The following is a 15,728-nucleotide window of genomic DNA, read 5'->3' as shown; positions in this document are numbered from 1 at the left end:
TTATACACTTTTAGGTTTAAATTTATTCATATTTTCCAATACACTACTACATTTTATAGTTTCGTCACTTTTCAGGTGTTGGCCAGCATATCCGATTTGGAGTTCAGGTGAACATTCCGGATCAAGGTGTATCACAAGTCCTTACTGTGATCATGAAAAATTATTATTAATAAAATCACTCAAATCATATACATCATATCCTAAACCATGTCATCTGATAATCAATGAATTTAATAAAATTTAAAATTAATTCAAGTCACTCCAAACAGTGATATTTTACATATACATTTACAAAAACAAAAGATTAAGTTTTTAGCAACTGGGATCAAAATAAAAACACAAAACAATAATTTAATTACCCACGCACAAAATATCGCATAAAGATCATTCAAAAAAAGAAAGGTTTAACAAAACACTTCTGATACTATTTATTTTTAACGAAAAACTACATTTATATCTTTTTCTGGTACTATTCAGTATACCTTTAAAAAAGACTTTTCATTAAAAGGGAAGTTTTTTTGAATTTTTCGTTAGTTTTTCTTTAAAAAAAACCACCCAAAACAATAGGAGAGAAAAAAAATATGAAAAAAAAAACAATGTACAAATTTAAGTTAACAGTTTAAATTTTTAAGGCTTTTTATATTAACATTTCACAAAATATTGAATACACCCGGAATTAAAATTTAATATTAAATAACTTATTTATCATACTATGCAATGATAATTTTGACTTTATGAAGTTAAAAATAAAATTAAAAAAATTCTATATACACCCCAAATCACTTTTAACATATTATTTATCTTTTTCAACTAACAAAACCCCTCCAACACTCCATTGTTGAATAAAACCTTAACCAATGAAACTAAAAACATGTTGATTGAAAAAAAATATTTTTGACGACTGAAACACGAAATTGATGTTTCGAAAGCTTCACATGAGGTAAGACTTCGTATTATTGATTGTTTTAGTGATTTTGACGACATTGATAATTACTTAATCTTGCTTTTGATACGTTATTCAAACTTCTATGTTCGTATTCATCTTTTAGGGATCACATGAAGAATTAAACACCAAAAATTACCACCAAATATTAAAAACAAATGACATTGGTTTTAATGGCGGAATTGAAAACAACCCACATATGCTTTAAATCTCAGACGGTATGTTTTGTGAAAATTTTAGTCGGCATTATTTGTCCAAATTAAAAGCCTTACAAGATTTGAGAAATGTGGGGTGTATAGAAAATATGGGGTGTATATAAAAAAAAAATGTAAGGTGTATATTAAGAATATGAGGTGTGAGGGTTTTATAGGAAAGTACATGGGATATATTAAGTATGAGAAATTTATTCATCAATTTATGAGTGTTAATATAATAAACCAAATTTAATTCATAAGAAACGATATTAGTTAAATAACCTAGAATGTAAAATTAATACAGAATAACAGGGAAAAACACATTCTTAGTTCTCTTTTGCAGGCCAGAAGACACAAACTGTTTAACTCAGAAGAAACCATATTAGTTGAGTCAACCTAGAATGTAAAACTAATACAGAATAACAGAGAAAATCACATTCCCAGTTCTTTTACGGGCAAGAGACGAACACCGTTTAAAAAAAAAAAAAAAAGTAATTACAAATTGAAATCAAACAATATTATAGTTGTTCAAAAATATTCTGACTAAATTTTACAAATAGTATTATAAATTGTTAAAAAAAAAATAACACCATTGAAAAAACTCACTACTCAAATCTGTAATTCTATTAAAAACACATCACTAAAAATTAACTCCAAGGAAGGAGGATTAACAAATTACACCTTTTTAAGAGTTGGAATTGTTTTATCTATATCTTGAGCTGGACTTAGAGGGAGGACAAGCATGAAAAGAAGTCTAAGGTTAAACACATGGTAAAAATTACACTGGATCAAGGAATGATCAGAGTTGATGGATGCAATATGGAATATAAGTTTCTGGAGAGAGAGACAACCAAACTTCACACTGGATCATATTTTTAGAGATAGAGAGAGTTCTACTTTCCAACAGCGGAGAGAACAAATTCAATCTTGGGCATAAAAAGAAAAAAAAGAAGCTTCATGGCACGGTAATTAACCACAATCCTCTGTATTTCTAAGTGCAAATAGAAAGAAGGAATCAAAATATTCAACACAAAATCTTCACATTAGCTCAAGAACTATATTATTTCCAGAGCTTTCCAATTTCCAGCACGGAACGACAAACATAGAAGCATTAAAAATATATAATTGCTATAAAGAAAAAAAAAAATTCCAAGAAACTAAATGCGAAGTTAGCCAGATCTGCACAGTAACACAAACCCATTACTTGAAATTAAGAGCATCGCGGCTCACCCTGAAAACACCCATTTTGCGATGAGGAAGAGAGACACCGCTGCTCTGGCTGCTGAGGGCTGCTGGCTCCAAAGCAGTTTGGCTTCCAGAACTTTATAAGAGCAAGTCCACCCCTTCAAAGCCACTGTAAATCGCCATGGATTTACATCATTCTGCTTGCCTAAAAAAAGGAAAACAAAAAAAGAAAAAAAAATGGGAAGTATAAAATTCAAATGACCCTTTTTTTTGAGAAGAAAAAATTCAAATGACCCTTGATGAACATAACCCAGAAATTTTCCTTGTATTCCATAAATGCAATAAAATAAAGGTCAGTGTCTCCATTTTCCAAACAACCAAGCAAGCAAGCAACAAACTTCGAAAACCCTAATTCGAACCAATTTAGAACTATAACCAAGTAAACCACTTAATCAACAAAACCCACTAATTTTCTCAAAAACCCAACAAATTTAAAGGATACCGAGATGATAAATCCCAGTAAAATCCCAAATTTGAAAACCAGAAGGAAAAAAAAAGGCAAAGAGGCTTATCTTTCTTCACTAATCGGACACTTAACAGAAAAACCCTAATTCATATTATTCAGATTACAAATACACAGGGACCAAATAGCTAATAATGCTGGACAATTTGTCCCCAATCCAACACAAAAATTGTTCTGGTTATACATACGACACTCTCCTAAAATATCAACCAATTCCAAATTAAAATGAAAATGAAACGGAGCAACATAAATTGAATACAATTTGGGGAAAATTATCTCACCTGGAGCTCCAAATCTCCAAGAGGTCCCGATCCGAGCAGGCTCCGAATTGAGTTGCTGAAGCTGGTGATTAAGGAAGGGTTTTGGAGGTACGTTTGATCAGATCAAAGCTGAAGCCATTAGGTTTGGGGGGAGAGGAACACAGAGCCACTGTGAGAGAGAGAGAGAGAGAGAGAGAGAGAGAGAGAGAGAGCATGCGTTGTCCTTTTCTTCTATCCAGCCACTGGATCACAGTTCCTTCACAAAAATTATATGCATATGTTAGTTTTTCAAGTTCTAGTTTTGCAATCACCTAATCGATCATAACACCATTCACAAATATGACAAACATAAACAATTAAGTCAGCAACATGATATGCCATCCCTTTCATACTGCACTTATATAAAGAAAAAAGAAATGAACCAAAATAAAATTATACTATAATCCAATTATATGAAGGCAAAACTCTTGAGTTGGGGCTGGTGGCCGTTGACCACATCATCGCCTCCATTTCAGAGAAAAGGGTTTGTTTGGCTCTTTTGTCCAATTATTTACACTAACTATATATAAATGAAGAAGGACAACACCTATGCTCCCTTCTTGTGATCCAAATTTGAAGACGGCCAATGGGGAGGGGCAGTTATAAGTGTCATTCTCTTTGTTTCTCTTATCCCTGCATTGTCAACCAAAAAAACATCAAACCAAGTGCAATACAATGCAATTTAATGCTCACAAAATTTGAGCTCCAAACAAAGTCACAGGTCAGCAATCACCTAATCGATCATAACACCATTCGCAAATATGAAAAACATAAACAATTAAGTCAGCAACATGATACGCCATCCCTTTCATACAAACACAGATTGCAATTCATATATGCCACATTATTTACAAACAATTACAATCAAGAAACAATTAAATCATCATCATGAATTACAGTGTAATATCAACACCATTAATTAGAAGAGACAGAGCTACATGCAATAAACATATAGAGAGTAAACATACATAGAGGAACTGCTTCAGATCCTTCCCAAAAGCAATCTTCCGCAGGATAACAAAAGAGCGGTTGATCTCTGATCTAATTGCAGACGCAATCTGCAGAACCGACTTCCATGGAATTTGAACTTGCGAAATGTGGGGTGGAGACTTGAATGTAACAAATAGGTGTTAAGTGAATAATTCCAAACATATGAAATTTAGATCATCACACCCGAACGCATACAGAAGAATTAAATAAAGAATCGAAGGCATATGCAATCTAATTAGACAAATAAGTGAACTTTCCCATGCCAAAATCCGAAGGGCCAACAGAAATCTCTCAATTACAGGATGTAATACATAACTTAAAAGACAAAACTTAAAGGACAAAACTTAAAACTAATAAAAATTAGGTGAACCAATTGAAGAGAACATAAACCTTGTAACCAATCCGGAAAAGATGCTTTTAAATCCTAGAAAAAAAATTATGAGGAGTTTTAAAAATACCATCATTTCAATTATTTTCCAGTCTTACATTTGGAATTAACACAGAAACTATAACTAAAAATGCCAACTTTCTCAAAAAACTACAACTACTTTAACAAATTTCCATCACTCAACACTGAAAAATGAGAATAATGAAGCAACAAAGAACGGAACATGCTAGAACTGAAACATTAAAAACAACACGTACCCATTTCAAAGACCAAAAATCCTGCAAGGACAAAAAATCCGAGAAAATCAGTACATCAGTACTCCATTCAAAACCCCAAAATCAGAAAATTAGAAAAAGAACGCAAATCAGTGTCATGGTCCTCGTTTCTACATTAATCAGTAGGTAATGACCTAATGAAAAAGAACCCAAAACAAACGGCTTAAATTATGGAAAGTGCTTATAAAGCTCATGAATAACTTTCAGAGCCTGCATAGAAATGGCATAGTGATAGCGCAGATAATAACAGACAATAAAACTATGCACAGTAGAACCTAAATGCGATATGTTGCATTCCACACATACACACATAGATATGTCTACATATACATAGATGACCCACAGATATTAACACCACGCGGAGGTGTGCACGCACACAAAATAAAATATACATGCATAGTTAATTTTAGACAATAATCCCTCAGAACATAAGTTGCAATTTAGGACTATTTGGTTGACTCAAAAGAAATTGATGGGTTAGAAAAACCACAAAAAAAATACAAAGACGGATGTTTTTATGTTGTTCATTTCTTACGTCGACAAAACACACACACACACACACCTGTGTTTTAATGCTCCTCCAATACTCAATGAGAAGGCACCAGGCAAAAAGAAGGTCAAGGCTGGAAAGAAGCTTCCAAAGAGAACAATCTATAAAGCAGACCACAAAAATTAGACAAAACCCACAAACTAAACAGTGAAAAACCTCTAAAATAAAAAATATATAAAAATAAATAAAAAAAACTAAACTGCAAATACTATACGTGCTTCCTCAATTCTAGTTTGAACCCCCAAAATAAACTGCAAATACTCTAGAAATCGTAAAATGAACTGCAAACCCATCAATCATTTCCCAAAACCACATAACCAAGAGTTAAAAAGGGAGTGCGGGAGAGAGAAGTAGCCAAAATACAGAGAAGATGGCAAGAGAGAGAGAGAGAGAGAGAAAAGTGAATTCTTTTGGTGCCTCTGGTTCCTGCCTTTGTTCTTTGTTTTTCTTTTCTTTATAGGTAACTTGCTCAGGTCCAAAGGCAATTAAACATGATTAGTAAAGCACCATAATAAAGCATGAGAGATATCTATTTTAATTAAATCCGTTGTGGGCTCACTGTGATTGTACATCATCATCATAAATAATGCACGCTTGAACCCCATTTTAGTTTCATGCCTATCATAATTAAATCATAGATGGTCAAGAAGCATAGGACTGAGAAATCAGAGCCTAATTTCCAATATAAAAAGAGTACGAATTATTCAACTTAAACGCTAAATTCGTTAACGAAGATTAAAATAGGCGCGAAATCCATACAATTTATATGTTACCATTGATTCAAGTTCTGGTAGGTATCCATGGAAACTATCCGTTGCCGCTCTCTCAGTTCCCATATTTTCTGTATATTCCATTAAACAATATAAACTTTTGATGCTCTTTCATCTGAAGCTAAAACAGATTACCAATAATAACAAAGAGGTCTAAATAATAGAAATCAATTTTTTGCTGACTTTAGAGAATCTCTGCAAACTTTAGCCTAACATTATGTGATTGCCTCACTTCTTCAGTAACTCAGAGGAGGTGAATTACTCAAAGTATGGAGGACTTCTGCTAACATATTTCAAGCACTTATAACATTAAATGCAATGACAGGTTGATATTTTATTTTATTTTGTAAAGAATTGTTGCAAGAAGTTTGACCTTTTGTCTTTTTATTTCAGTAAGGATTTATAGGTACATATAAAACCCATATTATATATAGTTCACAGATGAGAGTACTTCAAACACCAAATATTTATTCATGATTGGAGATAAGAAAGCTTACTGAGAGGCGATCGCCTTTGTGATGTTTACTTTTCTGCTTATCCTTTGTCTTCTTTTCTGAGGCAAAATATGTCAATGTGACAAGTAATTTCCCATAAAGAATCTCAACCTCAATAGGCTAAAAAAACTACAATGGTTAGTCAAATAATGTACTTTCATGCAGTTAATCTCGTAGGTTTGTGTTTACTTTTTCAATATCAAAACAACTCGATGAAACAACGTTTTCCCATACTCTACAAACACCGAATGTGCCCGATAAACCACTAACAATGCCATTACTCTAATTCGACTGCAGAGTGAGAGTTAAGACAAGAAGATACTCACAGGCCAAAACGGATGACATCACCAACACGTAAATCCAAAAGCCACAACCAAATTTAATTTTGTTTTTACTTTGAATTTTTTTTCTTGAATCTGTTTGGATGCTGAGAACGTGTGGGATGGGATTATTAATTACCGAAAGGGAAAGATGACGATTTCTCCCATTTGGATTTGCAGGTGAAGGAATCATAGCCCAGGGATTCCAGTCCGTCGGTGACCATCTTCCTCAAATCGTCTTTTTGTTTGAGATTCTTGTTTGCTTCGACGATCCTTGCCGTATCGGCCCGGAGGTTTCTCTCCGAGACGGTCACGCATGGAATCAGACTCTGATTAAACAATAATTAAGCAAACAATCAATCATCCATAATCATATTCTGTGTTTGGTTGCCAAGAAACCGCGAGAAAATGCAAAAACAATTTACTAATAAAAAATTGTAATCAAAGCAACGATTATTTATAATTTTGTACCTTAAGAATATCGGAGGCGTCGCCACCGAACGAACCGGAGGAGATTGAATCACCGAAATCTCCACCGAATATATCGAGCTCGTCGTCGGAGCTGTCATTGCTGTTGCCGTGAAAGCAATTGCAGCGGCTCCGTCCACATTTCGGCGGAGGCTGCTTCTCGTTGCTTTCATCGATGAAATTCTGAACCATCTTCGCCAAGCAGACCGAACTCGGCTCGAACTCAGGCCGCGGCGCCGACGGTCCCTTCATCCTTGCTGATATTGAGGCCGCCGGAGTGGCGAGTTGTGATGTGGACTCAGGCCTCTCGGCCTCTGGGCTTTACGGAGAAGGTGAAGACGGTGAGGGTTGAGAGAGATGCAGAGTCTGAAAGAGAGTGAACGAGAAGGAACCCTCCACTTCCGGTGCCCTCCGTGCCGCGGTTTATGCGTGAAGGTTAAGCTACATTAATATTTTATATTATTATTTATTTTTGTCTTATTATTTTTTAAAAAAAATAATATAAAATGTTAACGTGGTTTAACCGTGACCACACAAAACAGAACAGCATGAGAAGAGCATCGGAAGTGGAGGGAAGACAATCCTTGTCCTTGTTGATGATGTCCAACTGATCAATTCAGCCCCAAACATTAAAACTCAAGCTTCAGCAAACTCTTTTGACATTCTTCACATGTTAGCCCCAAACATTGAAATTCAAGCTTCAACACACTCTTTTGACATTCCTCACATGTCTGATCCTTTTGGCATATTTGAGGGATTTTTGGAGCAAGCTTATGAAGGAGATCGGGAACAAGACAATCTTGTTGAGGTAGGTATACATAAAATGGAAAATGAAGAGAAAGATGGGGATGGCAATTCGGAAGATTCAGATTATCGAGACTCAAACTATGAACAAACTAATGTCGATGACAACTTATTTGACGACAATGTAGAGAAAACTAAAGGGAAAAATACTAGTGGAAAATGCATGGAAATAGGAAAGCATCACGTAATAATGAACCCTTCCTTGATTTAGCATTTGGAGATGTTGAAATAGACTACGAATATTCTGATGGCTTTAGAAGTGGTTCTAGCTCAGCATCTGAAGGTGAACAACCAGTGAAGCGGAAAAGTAAGAAGAAAATGCCCAAACTCATTCCTTTTAGAAGTGATTTGGATATGAAGAACCCACAATTTAGAATTGGAATGATATTTGCCAATAGAAAGGAGTTCAGACAAGCAGTGACATATTATGGTTGTGTGAATGGAAGACAAAATAAGATTCTCAATAAGAGAGCATTATAAAGTTCAGGATAAGTGTACAAAGGAGGGATGTCCATGGGTGATTTATGCAAGCAAAATAGATGGGAGCTCTGTACTTATAGTGAAGACACTCAATGATGTCCATACATGTCCGAGAGAGGAAAAGCTCAGACTATGCACCTCATCTTGGTTATCACATAGGTATGCTGAGGATTTGCTTGACAATCTTGAATGGGAAGTGTCAAAATTTCAACGAAGTGTTCATAAACATTACAATTTGCACGTAACACCGGCTCAACTTTATAAAGCATGGTCATTGGCAGCTGAGAAAAGTGAAGGGGCTTATGTGAAACAATATGCAAGGTTATGAAATAATATAAAATCTCAATAATACAAATACGTAGATTATAACAGTGTAATCTGGGAATGGGATTTCACACTAGCGATCTTTTGGTTACCCTGAGTCTTCCTTTTTTAGACTTGTACCCATAACCAGCCTCATCTAAAGTACCCAAGGAAAACAAATTTTTTCTTAGTCTAGGGACATACCTAACGTTCCCCAAAGCTCGTATCATCCCATCAAACATTCTGATTCGAACAGTGCCGATTCTTTTTACAGGACATGCAGAATCGTCCCCCATTAAAACTTCCCCGCTGCTGACTTTTTTGTAAGTATCGAACCATTCTCTTACTGCACACATATGAAAAGTGCATCCGGTATCCAAAATTCAATTTGTGAAAGCCTTGGAGCCTGATGTTATTGAAAGAAGCTCCTCGTCACTCTCATGCTCGGTGACTGCACTAGCTGAACCTGAGTTTCCTTCCATCTTGGCTTTCTTCTCTTTCCAAATCTTGCAGTTCCTTTTCCAATGATCGGCTGAACCACATTCGAAGCAACCTTCCTTCTTTTCTTTTTTCTTCTTGGATTTTGACCTACCTCTGTTGCCTGTTTTCTATTCCTTTGTCTTTTCCCGCCCCAACTCCTTGCCTTTGGTATAAAGGCCTTGAGAGCTTTCAGTTATATCATCTAGTTTAGCATATGATTGAAGAGCTTGAATTACATCTTCAAGCTTCAGGGACTCTTTTCCAAACATTAGAGTTGTTTGAAAGTGCTTGAAAGACGAAGATAGAGACCTCAACAAGATGATAGCCATATCATCATCTTTGTAAGTTTGTTCGACCTTTTGAAGATTAGTTATGCAATTCTGGAACCTGCATACATGATCTTCAATATCACTTCATTCTTCTAGTCGAAGCCCGAATAGTTCATCCTTTAGAAAAAGTTTATTGGACATGGTTTTTCCCATACAAACATTCTCCAACTTTTCCCATGCTTCCTGGGCAGACATCTTTTCAGTGATGTGTGACCGAACTGATCTTGTGAGATGAGTCTCGATGGAACTCTTGGCCTTATTGAGAACCTTATTCCATGCTGCTTCTGTCATGCTTTCTTGCTTCTTACCATCAAGTGCATCATCCAAATCTTGCTATATCAATACGTTCTTCATCATCCTTTGCCAGTCCGTGAAGTCATCCTTGCCGTCAAAGGGCTTTAATGTAGGTCCTTGATACGCATTCATCTTCCCTTTTGACATCGTAGAACACCTTGATCCTAGCTCTTGATACCAATTGTTGAAAAAACCCGCACACTAGACCTTGTTCTTTAATGTAACCAGGACAATAGACTAAACTAGCAAATATTAGAAAACTTAGAAACACACACAAGAATTATACTGGTTCGGCAAAACTTTTGCCTACTTCCAGTTATGATTTCTCTAGGTAAAGAAATCACCGCTCCTTTGATTAATAATAAAGATTACAGAACTTTTGCAAACCCTAGAACTAATCTCAAAACTCTTGGCTATCTGGCTGTTTTCTTTCTCTCTATAAAAATCAGCCTTGCCAAACCCTATTTATAGGCATAGGGTAGGCTTACATGTCTCAAGGCTGATTGAATTCCTATTTCTAAGTGGATTAGGAAATTAAACTTATCCAAACCAAATATACTTCTAGAAATCCAAACCTAAATTGAATAAGGAAACTGAAATTATTTCCTAATCCCTCTAGGACAAGAATCGGTATAACTCTAGGTTTCCTAAAACAATCCTAAACCAACTAGGACATATTTGATGAGCCAAAATCCTAACAACTTGTGCTCTTGATTAGTCGATTATCTTCATAATCACTGTGAAACACCGATAGTTTATTGTGATATGAAGCCAAGTACTGTTCTTTTGTACAACAAGTCGAGTACTGGACATGTTTTTGACTTTGATTAGCAAGGTTTCTCTCACAACTGAACAATATAAAAGCTTCAACAAATTAGAGAAGTTCTGCCGGAATAACAGGAACAATTGGTTATGTGGTTTTAGGTAAATATTCACATCCTCTCCACAATATCTTTTTTTTTTCTTTTAAACTTTTGCATAATTCAACTATTTTGTTCTCAATTTGCTAATAATATTTGGGAAGTGAGGCGTTAATAACTGGATACGACTACAGTTTTGGAATTCTCTTGCTAGAGACTTGAGCCCCCATGGAGTTTAAAAATTAAGAAAATTTGATCTCACTAGTAATTGTTACCATTTTTAAAAGGGTTGCATCCACAACAAGCTTTCTTGCAATGATACTTCAGGGGAACTATGAGAAAATCAGCAATCTCACAGTCCGGCCCCTCAGAAAACGTACAGACTTCAAAATTTCCTTTCATAGCTAGGGTCGCCCTGCTAGGGTAACTTTCAGAAAATATTCGGTTCCATGTGTTTGTTTTTCCATTTTGGATGATTGCCAAAATGAATTATGGATGATAATGCTATTATGTATGGTTGCCAAAATGTTTCCAGTCAGCTTCTGGACTCAAGGTGCTTTAATGGTCTTGGTCCTTGGCGTTCACCGAAAGTGCCAAACAATAGTTCCCGGTAGCGGAAGTAACCTAGTGAAGTCGTCTAAAAAAAAAAGCCAAAGTGGTTATCATTTACTTGGAGTTATTCCTTCTCATATTTGAATTTCAAGAACTAGAAACTGTGGTGTAAGTTCCTCCTATGATCCTATCCTTCTATAAATTTCCTTGTCAAGCAACAGCGCATGATAAGGATATTATGGATGGTTGCCAAATTGTTTCCACTCAGCTTTTGGGATAAAGGTGCTTTAATAGTTCCCAGTAGTGGAAGTACTGGAAGTGCCCAATAATAGTTCCCGGTAGTGGAAGTCTTCTAAAAAAGCTGTCAAAGTGGTTATCATTTACTTGGACTTATTCCTTCTCATATTTGAATTTTCAAGAACCAGAAACTGTGGTGTAAGTTCCCCGTATGATCCTATCCTTCTATAAATTTCCTTGTCATGCAACAAATGGAACTCACCAAATTCGCAACTCAGTACCCATCTCTCTATTTCTTTCTGCTTCTCTCTCTAGTTATATAGTTAACCAGATCAGGAATGGGGGTTTTGGTTTTGAAATTGATCTTAATATACTTGCTTCTCAGTGCAGTGTTCGTTTGCTGTTGGAGCTCCTTGCAATCGGGACTCGGAGGGAATGCAACGGATAGGCTGGCGCTGCTTGCCGTCAAAGCTCAAATAAAGCAAGATCTCCATAATTACAACGTGATGAGCTCCTGGAACGAATCCACGCACTTTTGCATGTGGCATGGTGTGACCTGCAGTCGACGACATCGCCAAAGGGTCACTACCCTGGATCTGCGATCTCAAAATCTGGTAGGAAAACTATCCCCAAACATAGGAAATTTAAGTTTTCTAAGGGAGCTGTGGCTGCGAAACAACAGTTTCAGTCATGAGATTCCTCCACAAATTGGGAATTTGCGTAGATTGCAGGTATTGCAATTAGGCGGTAACTCGTTTAATGGCAGTATTCCACTCAATATATCATATTGCTTCAACCTTATCTTTGTGAATTTCACGTACAACAAGTTGGTGGGTAAAATTCCTTCAGAAATTGGATTGATGTCGAAGTTGCAAAATTTTACATTAGAATTTAATAATGTAACGGGACAGGTCCCTCCTTCCTTAGGGAACCTTTCGTCTCTCCAGACACTAGGTCTTATTAGTAATAACTTGATGGGAAACATCCCCAGTTCTCTTGGCCAATTGAAAAAATTAACCTCCTTGGGATTGGGCGGAAATCAGTTGTCTGGTAGCATCCCTTCCTCCATTTATAACCTCTCTACTCTTGTTACATTTTCCATAGAAGGTAACCAAATTCAAGGGAGTATTCCATCCGATATTGGCAAAAGATTTCCTAATCTCGAAATCTTCAACTTCGCCTCCAACCAACTTACTGGGTCCATACCTCCCTCAATATTCAATTTCACAAGTGTTTGGCTCTTTGACGTTGGGGGTAACAACCTAATCGGACAGGTACCGAATCTCCAAAAGCTTCACAACCTCCTGCGTTTCAACATTCAATATAATAATATTGGAAGCCGTAAAGATGGTGACTTAAGTTTTCTCTCGGACTTGACCAATGCCACCCAGTTACAATGGCTGCTTATTGACGACAACAATTTTGGAGGGACATTGCCCATGTCAATATCCAATCTCTCAACCAAACTTGAAATGTTTTGGGTTGACAGTAACCAAATATATGGAAGCATCCCATCTGGGATAGGGAATCTGGTGGGCTTGGAATCGTTGCCTTGGGGGAATAATAGATTCACAGGTAACATCCCCTCTGACATCGGTAAGCTTTCAAACCTTGGAATATTAGATATTTCTAATAACAAATTATCAGGAAATATTCCGTCTTCCCTAAGAAATTTAACCAAGTTATTCCATCTTGGGTTGGATATAAATCATCTTGAGGGCAACATTCCTTCAAGCCTAGGGGAATGCCATGGGTTGCAATCGTTGTATCTTTCTTATAACCTTCTTAATGGCACAATACCCAAACAAGTTTTTAGACTCTCCTCCTTATCGATTTCTTTGGCCTTGTCTCATAACCACTTCACAGGTTCCCTTCCCCCGGAGGTTGGGAATTTCCATAGTCTAAGTCAACTGGATCTTTCTGATAACATGTTATCTGGAGAACTCCCGAGTAGCCTTGGTGGTTGTGAGAGTTTAGAAGTCCTGCATTTGCAAGGGAACTTCTTCAATGGGTCCATTCCTTTGTCTATGAGTTCAGTGAGAGGGATTCAAGATCTAGACCTTTCTCGCAATAATTTTTCTGGTGAAATTCCACATTTTTTAGAAGGCTTTAGAATCCTGAATAATCTGAACTTATCGTTCAATCAATTTTGGGGAGTGGTACCAACTGGAGGTGTTTTCAAAAATGCGAGTGCTATTTCAGTTGTTGGCAACACTAATCTGTGCAGCCCTGTTGCTAATTTAAAGCTTCCCAAGTGCAAGTCTAAAGAGACCAAGAAACAAAGATTGTCTCGTCACTTGAAACTAATACTCCCTTTAGTGTTTGGACTTACTCTTCTAGGAATAGCCATGGTGTTCTCCTATTTCTTTCTTTGTTCGTCAGGGAAGAAAAGGAAAGAAATTTCATTGAGCACTTTGGGGAACACTATTTTGCAAGTGTCATATGCTACTCTACTCAAAGCTACTGACGCGTTCTCAGAGGCTAATTTAATTGGTGCTGGTAGTTTTGGGTCTGTGTACAAAGGATTTCTTGATGTGGATGATAAAGTGCAACTTGTTGCCGTGAAGGTGTTTAACTTGTTACGCCATGGAGCTTCAAGGAGTTTCATAGCCGAATGTGAAGCTTTGAGAAATATTAGGCACCGAAATCTTGTCAAGATTATAACCGTATGTTCAAGTGTTGATTTTCATGGTAATGATTTCAAGGCTCTAGTTTATGAGTTCATGGACAACGGGAGCTTAGAGGAGTGGCTGCATCCACCTACCGGAACTGAAGAGTTAAGAGATCATGTACCCAAGAATTTAAGTCTTCTTCAGAGGCTAGAAATTGCCACTGGTGTTGCTTATGCACTGGATTATCTTCATAATCATTGTGAAACGCCAATAGTTCATTGTGATCTCAAACCAAGCAATGTTCTCTTGGACAATGAATTGACTGGCCATGTTTCTGACTTTGGATTAGCAAGGTTTCTCTCACAATTAACGAGTAATGTTTCAGCAATTCAGAGTCAGACAAGTTCCGTGGGAATAAAAGGAACGGTTGGTTATGCAGCTCCAGGTATGTTATATATACTTCATTATACTTCATTATATTTCCTTTTTTATTTTGGAGTATTTAATTTACAAAATTAAAACTGAACTATTTATACACAAATGTGATGTTTGAATTGTAGAGTATGGCATGGGGAGTGAGGTGTCAACGAATGGTGATGTCTACAGCTTTGGCATTCTCTTGTTGGAGATGTTTACAAGGAAGAGACCCACTAACAACATGTTTGGTGATAGCTTGAACCTTCATAATTTTGTCAAGATGGCTCTCCCCGGGCGAGTTACCGAGATTGCAGACGCACCACTTCTTCAAGGAGGCACGAACGAGAATCCAAATCAATGTAGTGCGAGAATTCATAAAGTTGAGGTGTGCTTGAGTTCAATATTTAGAATTGGAATTGCTTGTTCTACTGAATCCGCAACAGATCGACTGAAGAATATCAATGATGTTGCATCTGAACTTCATTCCATTAGGAATACTTTTCTTGGATAAAAACTCTTTTTTATGTGCTTTTGTGATAGAGAAATTTCGCGCACTGCCTATGAAGTCTAGTTTTTTTGTTACTACAGTAGATGTGGAAGTTTGCAATGTAAATAATCACCAATGAGGTTCATTGTGTGAAGAGTGTATTACTACTTCTTGTACTTGGTATTTTTGTGTAATATTCACATCAATTAAAGTCTAGTTTGTGCCATGAAATTGTTCACATTGACAGATTCCAAATTTTTGAAAGATTCATAACCTCAAGATCCTCAACATTCAATAAAATCATCTTGGAAGCTGTAAAGGTGGTGAGTTGAGTTTCCTATCAGACTTGACCACCATCAGTGTAAGGTGTTTACGAAAATCAAAGTGCTATTTCAATTGTTGACAACACTAGATTCTGCAAGGGAATTCCTAATCTCAAGCTGCCCAATTGCAAGTGTAAGGAGCTCCAAGAAA

General features: G+C 36.5%; 2 protein-coding genes across 4 annotated transcripts; one reads left to right on the top strand and one right to left on the bottom strand.

The window, feature by feature from the left end:
* Positions 1-1,618: 1,618 nt before the first annotated feature.
* LOC137741389 (uncharacterized) lies at positions 1,619-7,783 on the bottom strand. Of its 3 annotated transcripts, none has more exons than XM_068481108.1 (7): positions 7,403-7,783; positions 7,071-7,260; positions 6,615-6,670; positions 4,113-6,188; positions 3,692-3,777; positions 3,127-3,361; positions 1,619-2,527 (listed from the first exon to the last, which is right to left on the bottom strand). In XM_068481108.1, exons 1-4 carry the CDS (start codon positions 7,649-7,651, stop codon positions 6,117-6,119), a joined length of 567 nt encoding a protein of 188 aa, XP_068337209.1. In that variant the 5' UTR covers positions 7,652-7,783; the 3' UTR covers positions 1,619-2,527; positions 3,127-3,361; positions 3,692-3,777; positions 4,113-6,116. The 3 variants fall into 3 exon arrangements, with proteins under 3 accessions (XP_068337209.1, XP_068337210.1, XP_068337208.1); XM_068481109.1 differs by having other exon boundaries at positions 3,127-3,777; positions 4,113-5,448; positions 6,121-6,188; XM_068481107.1 differs by having other exon boundaries at positions 3,127-3,777.
* A 4,193-nt stretch (positions 7,784-11,976) lies between these two features.
* LOC137741808 (probable LRR receptor-like serine/threonine-protein kinase At3g47570) lies at positions 11,977-15,622 on the top strand. The gene is made up of 2 exons (XM_068481526.1): positions 11,977-14,795; positions 14,911-15,622. Exons 1-2 carry the CDS (start codon positions 12,077-12,079, stop codon positions 15,276-15,278), a joined length of 3,087 nt encoding a protein of 1,028 aa, XP_068337627.1. The 5' UTR covers positions 11,977-12,076; the 3' UTR covers positions 15,279-15,622.
* The last annotated feature ends 106 nt before the right edge of the window (positions 15,623-15,728 follow it).

This window comes from Pyrus communis, chromosome 8 (assembly GCF_963583255.1).
Source record: "Pyrus communis chromosome 8, drPyrComm1.1, whole genome shotgun sequence".
Lineage (NCBI taxonomy): Eukaryota > Viridiplantae > Streptophyta > Magnoliopsida > Rosales > Rosaceae > Pyrus > Pyrus communis.
Note: the sequence above shows the minus strand (reverse complement) of the source record. Positions and strands in the feature narration are given on the sequence as shown.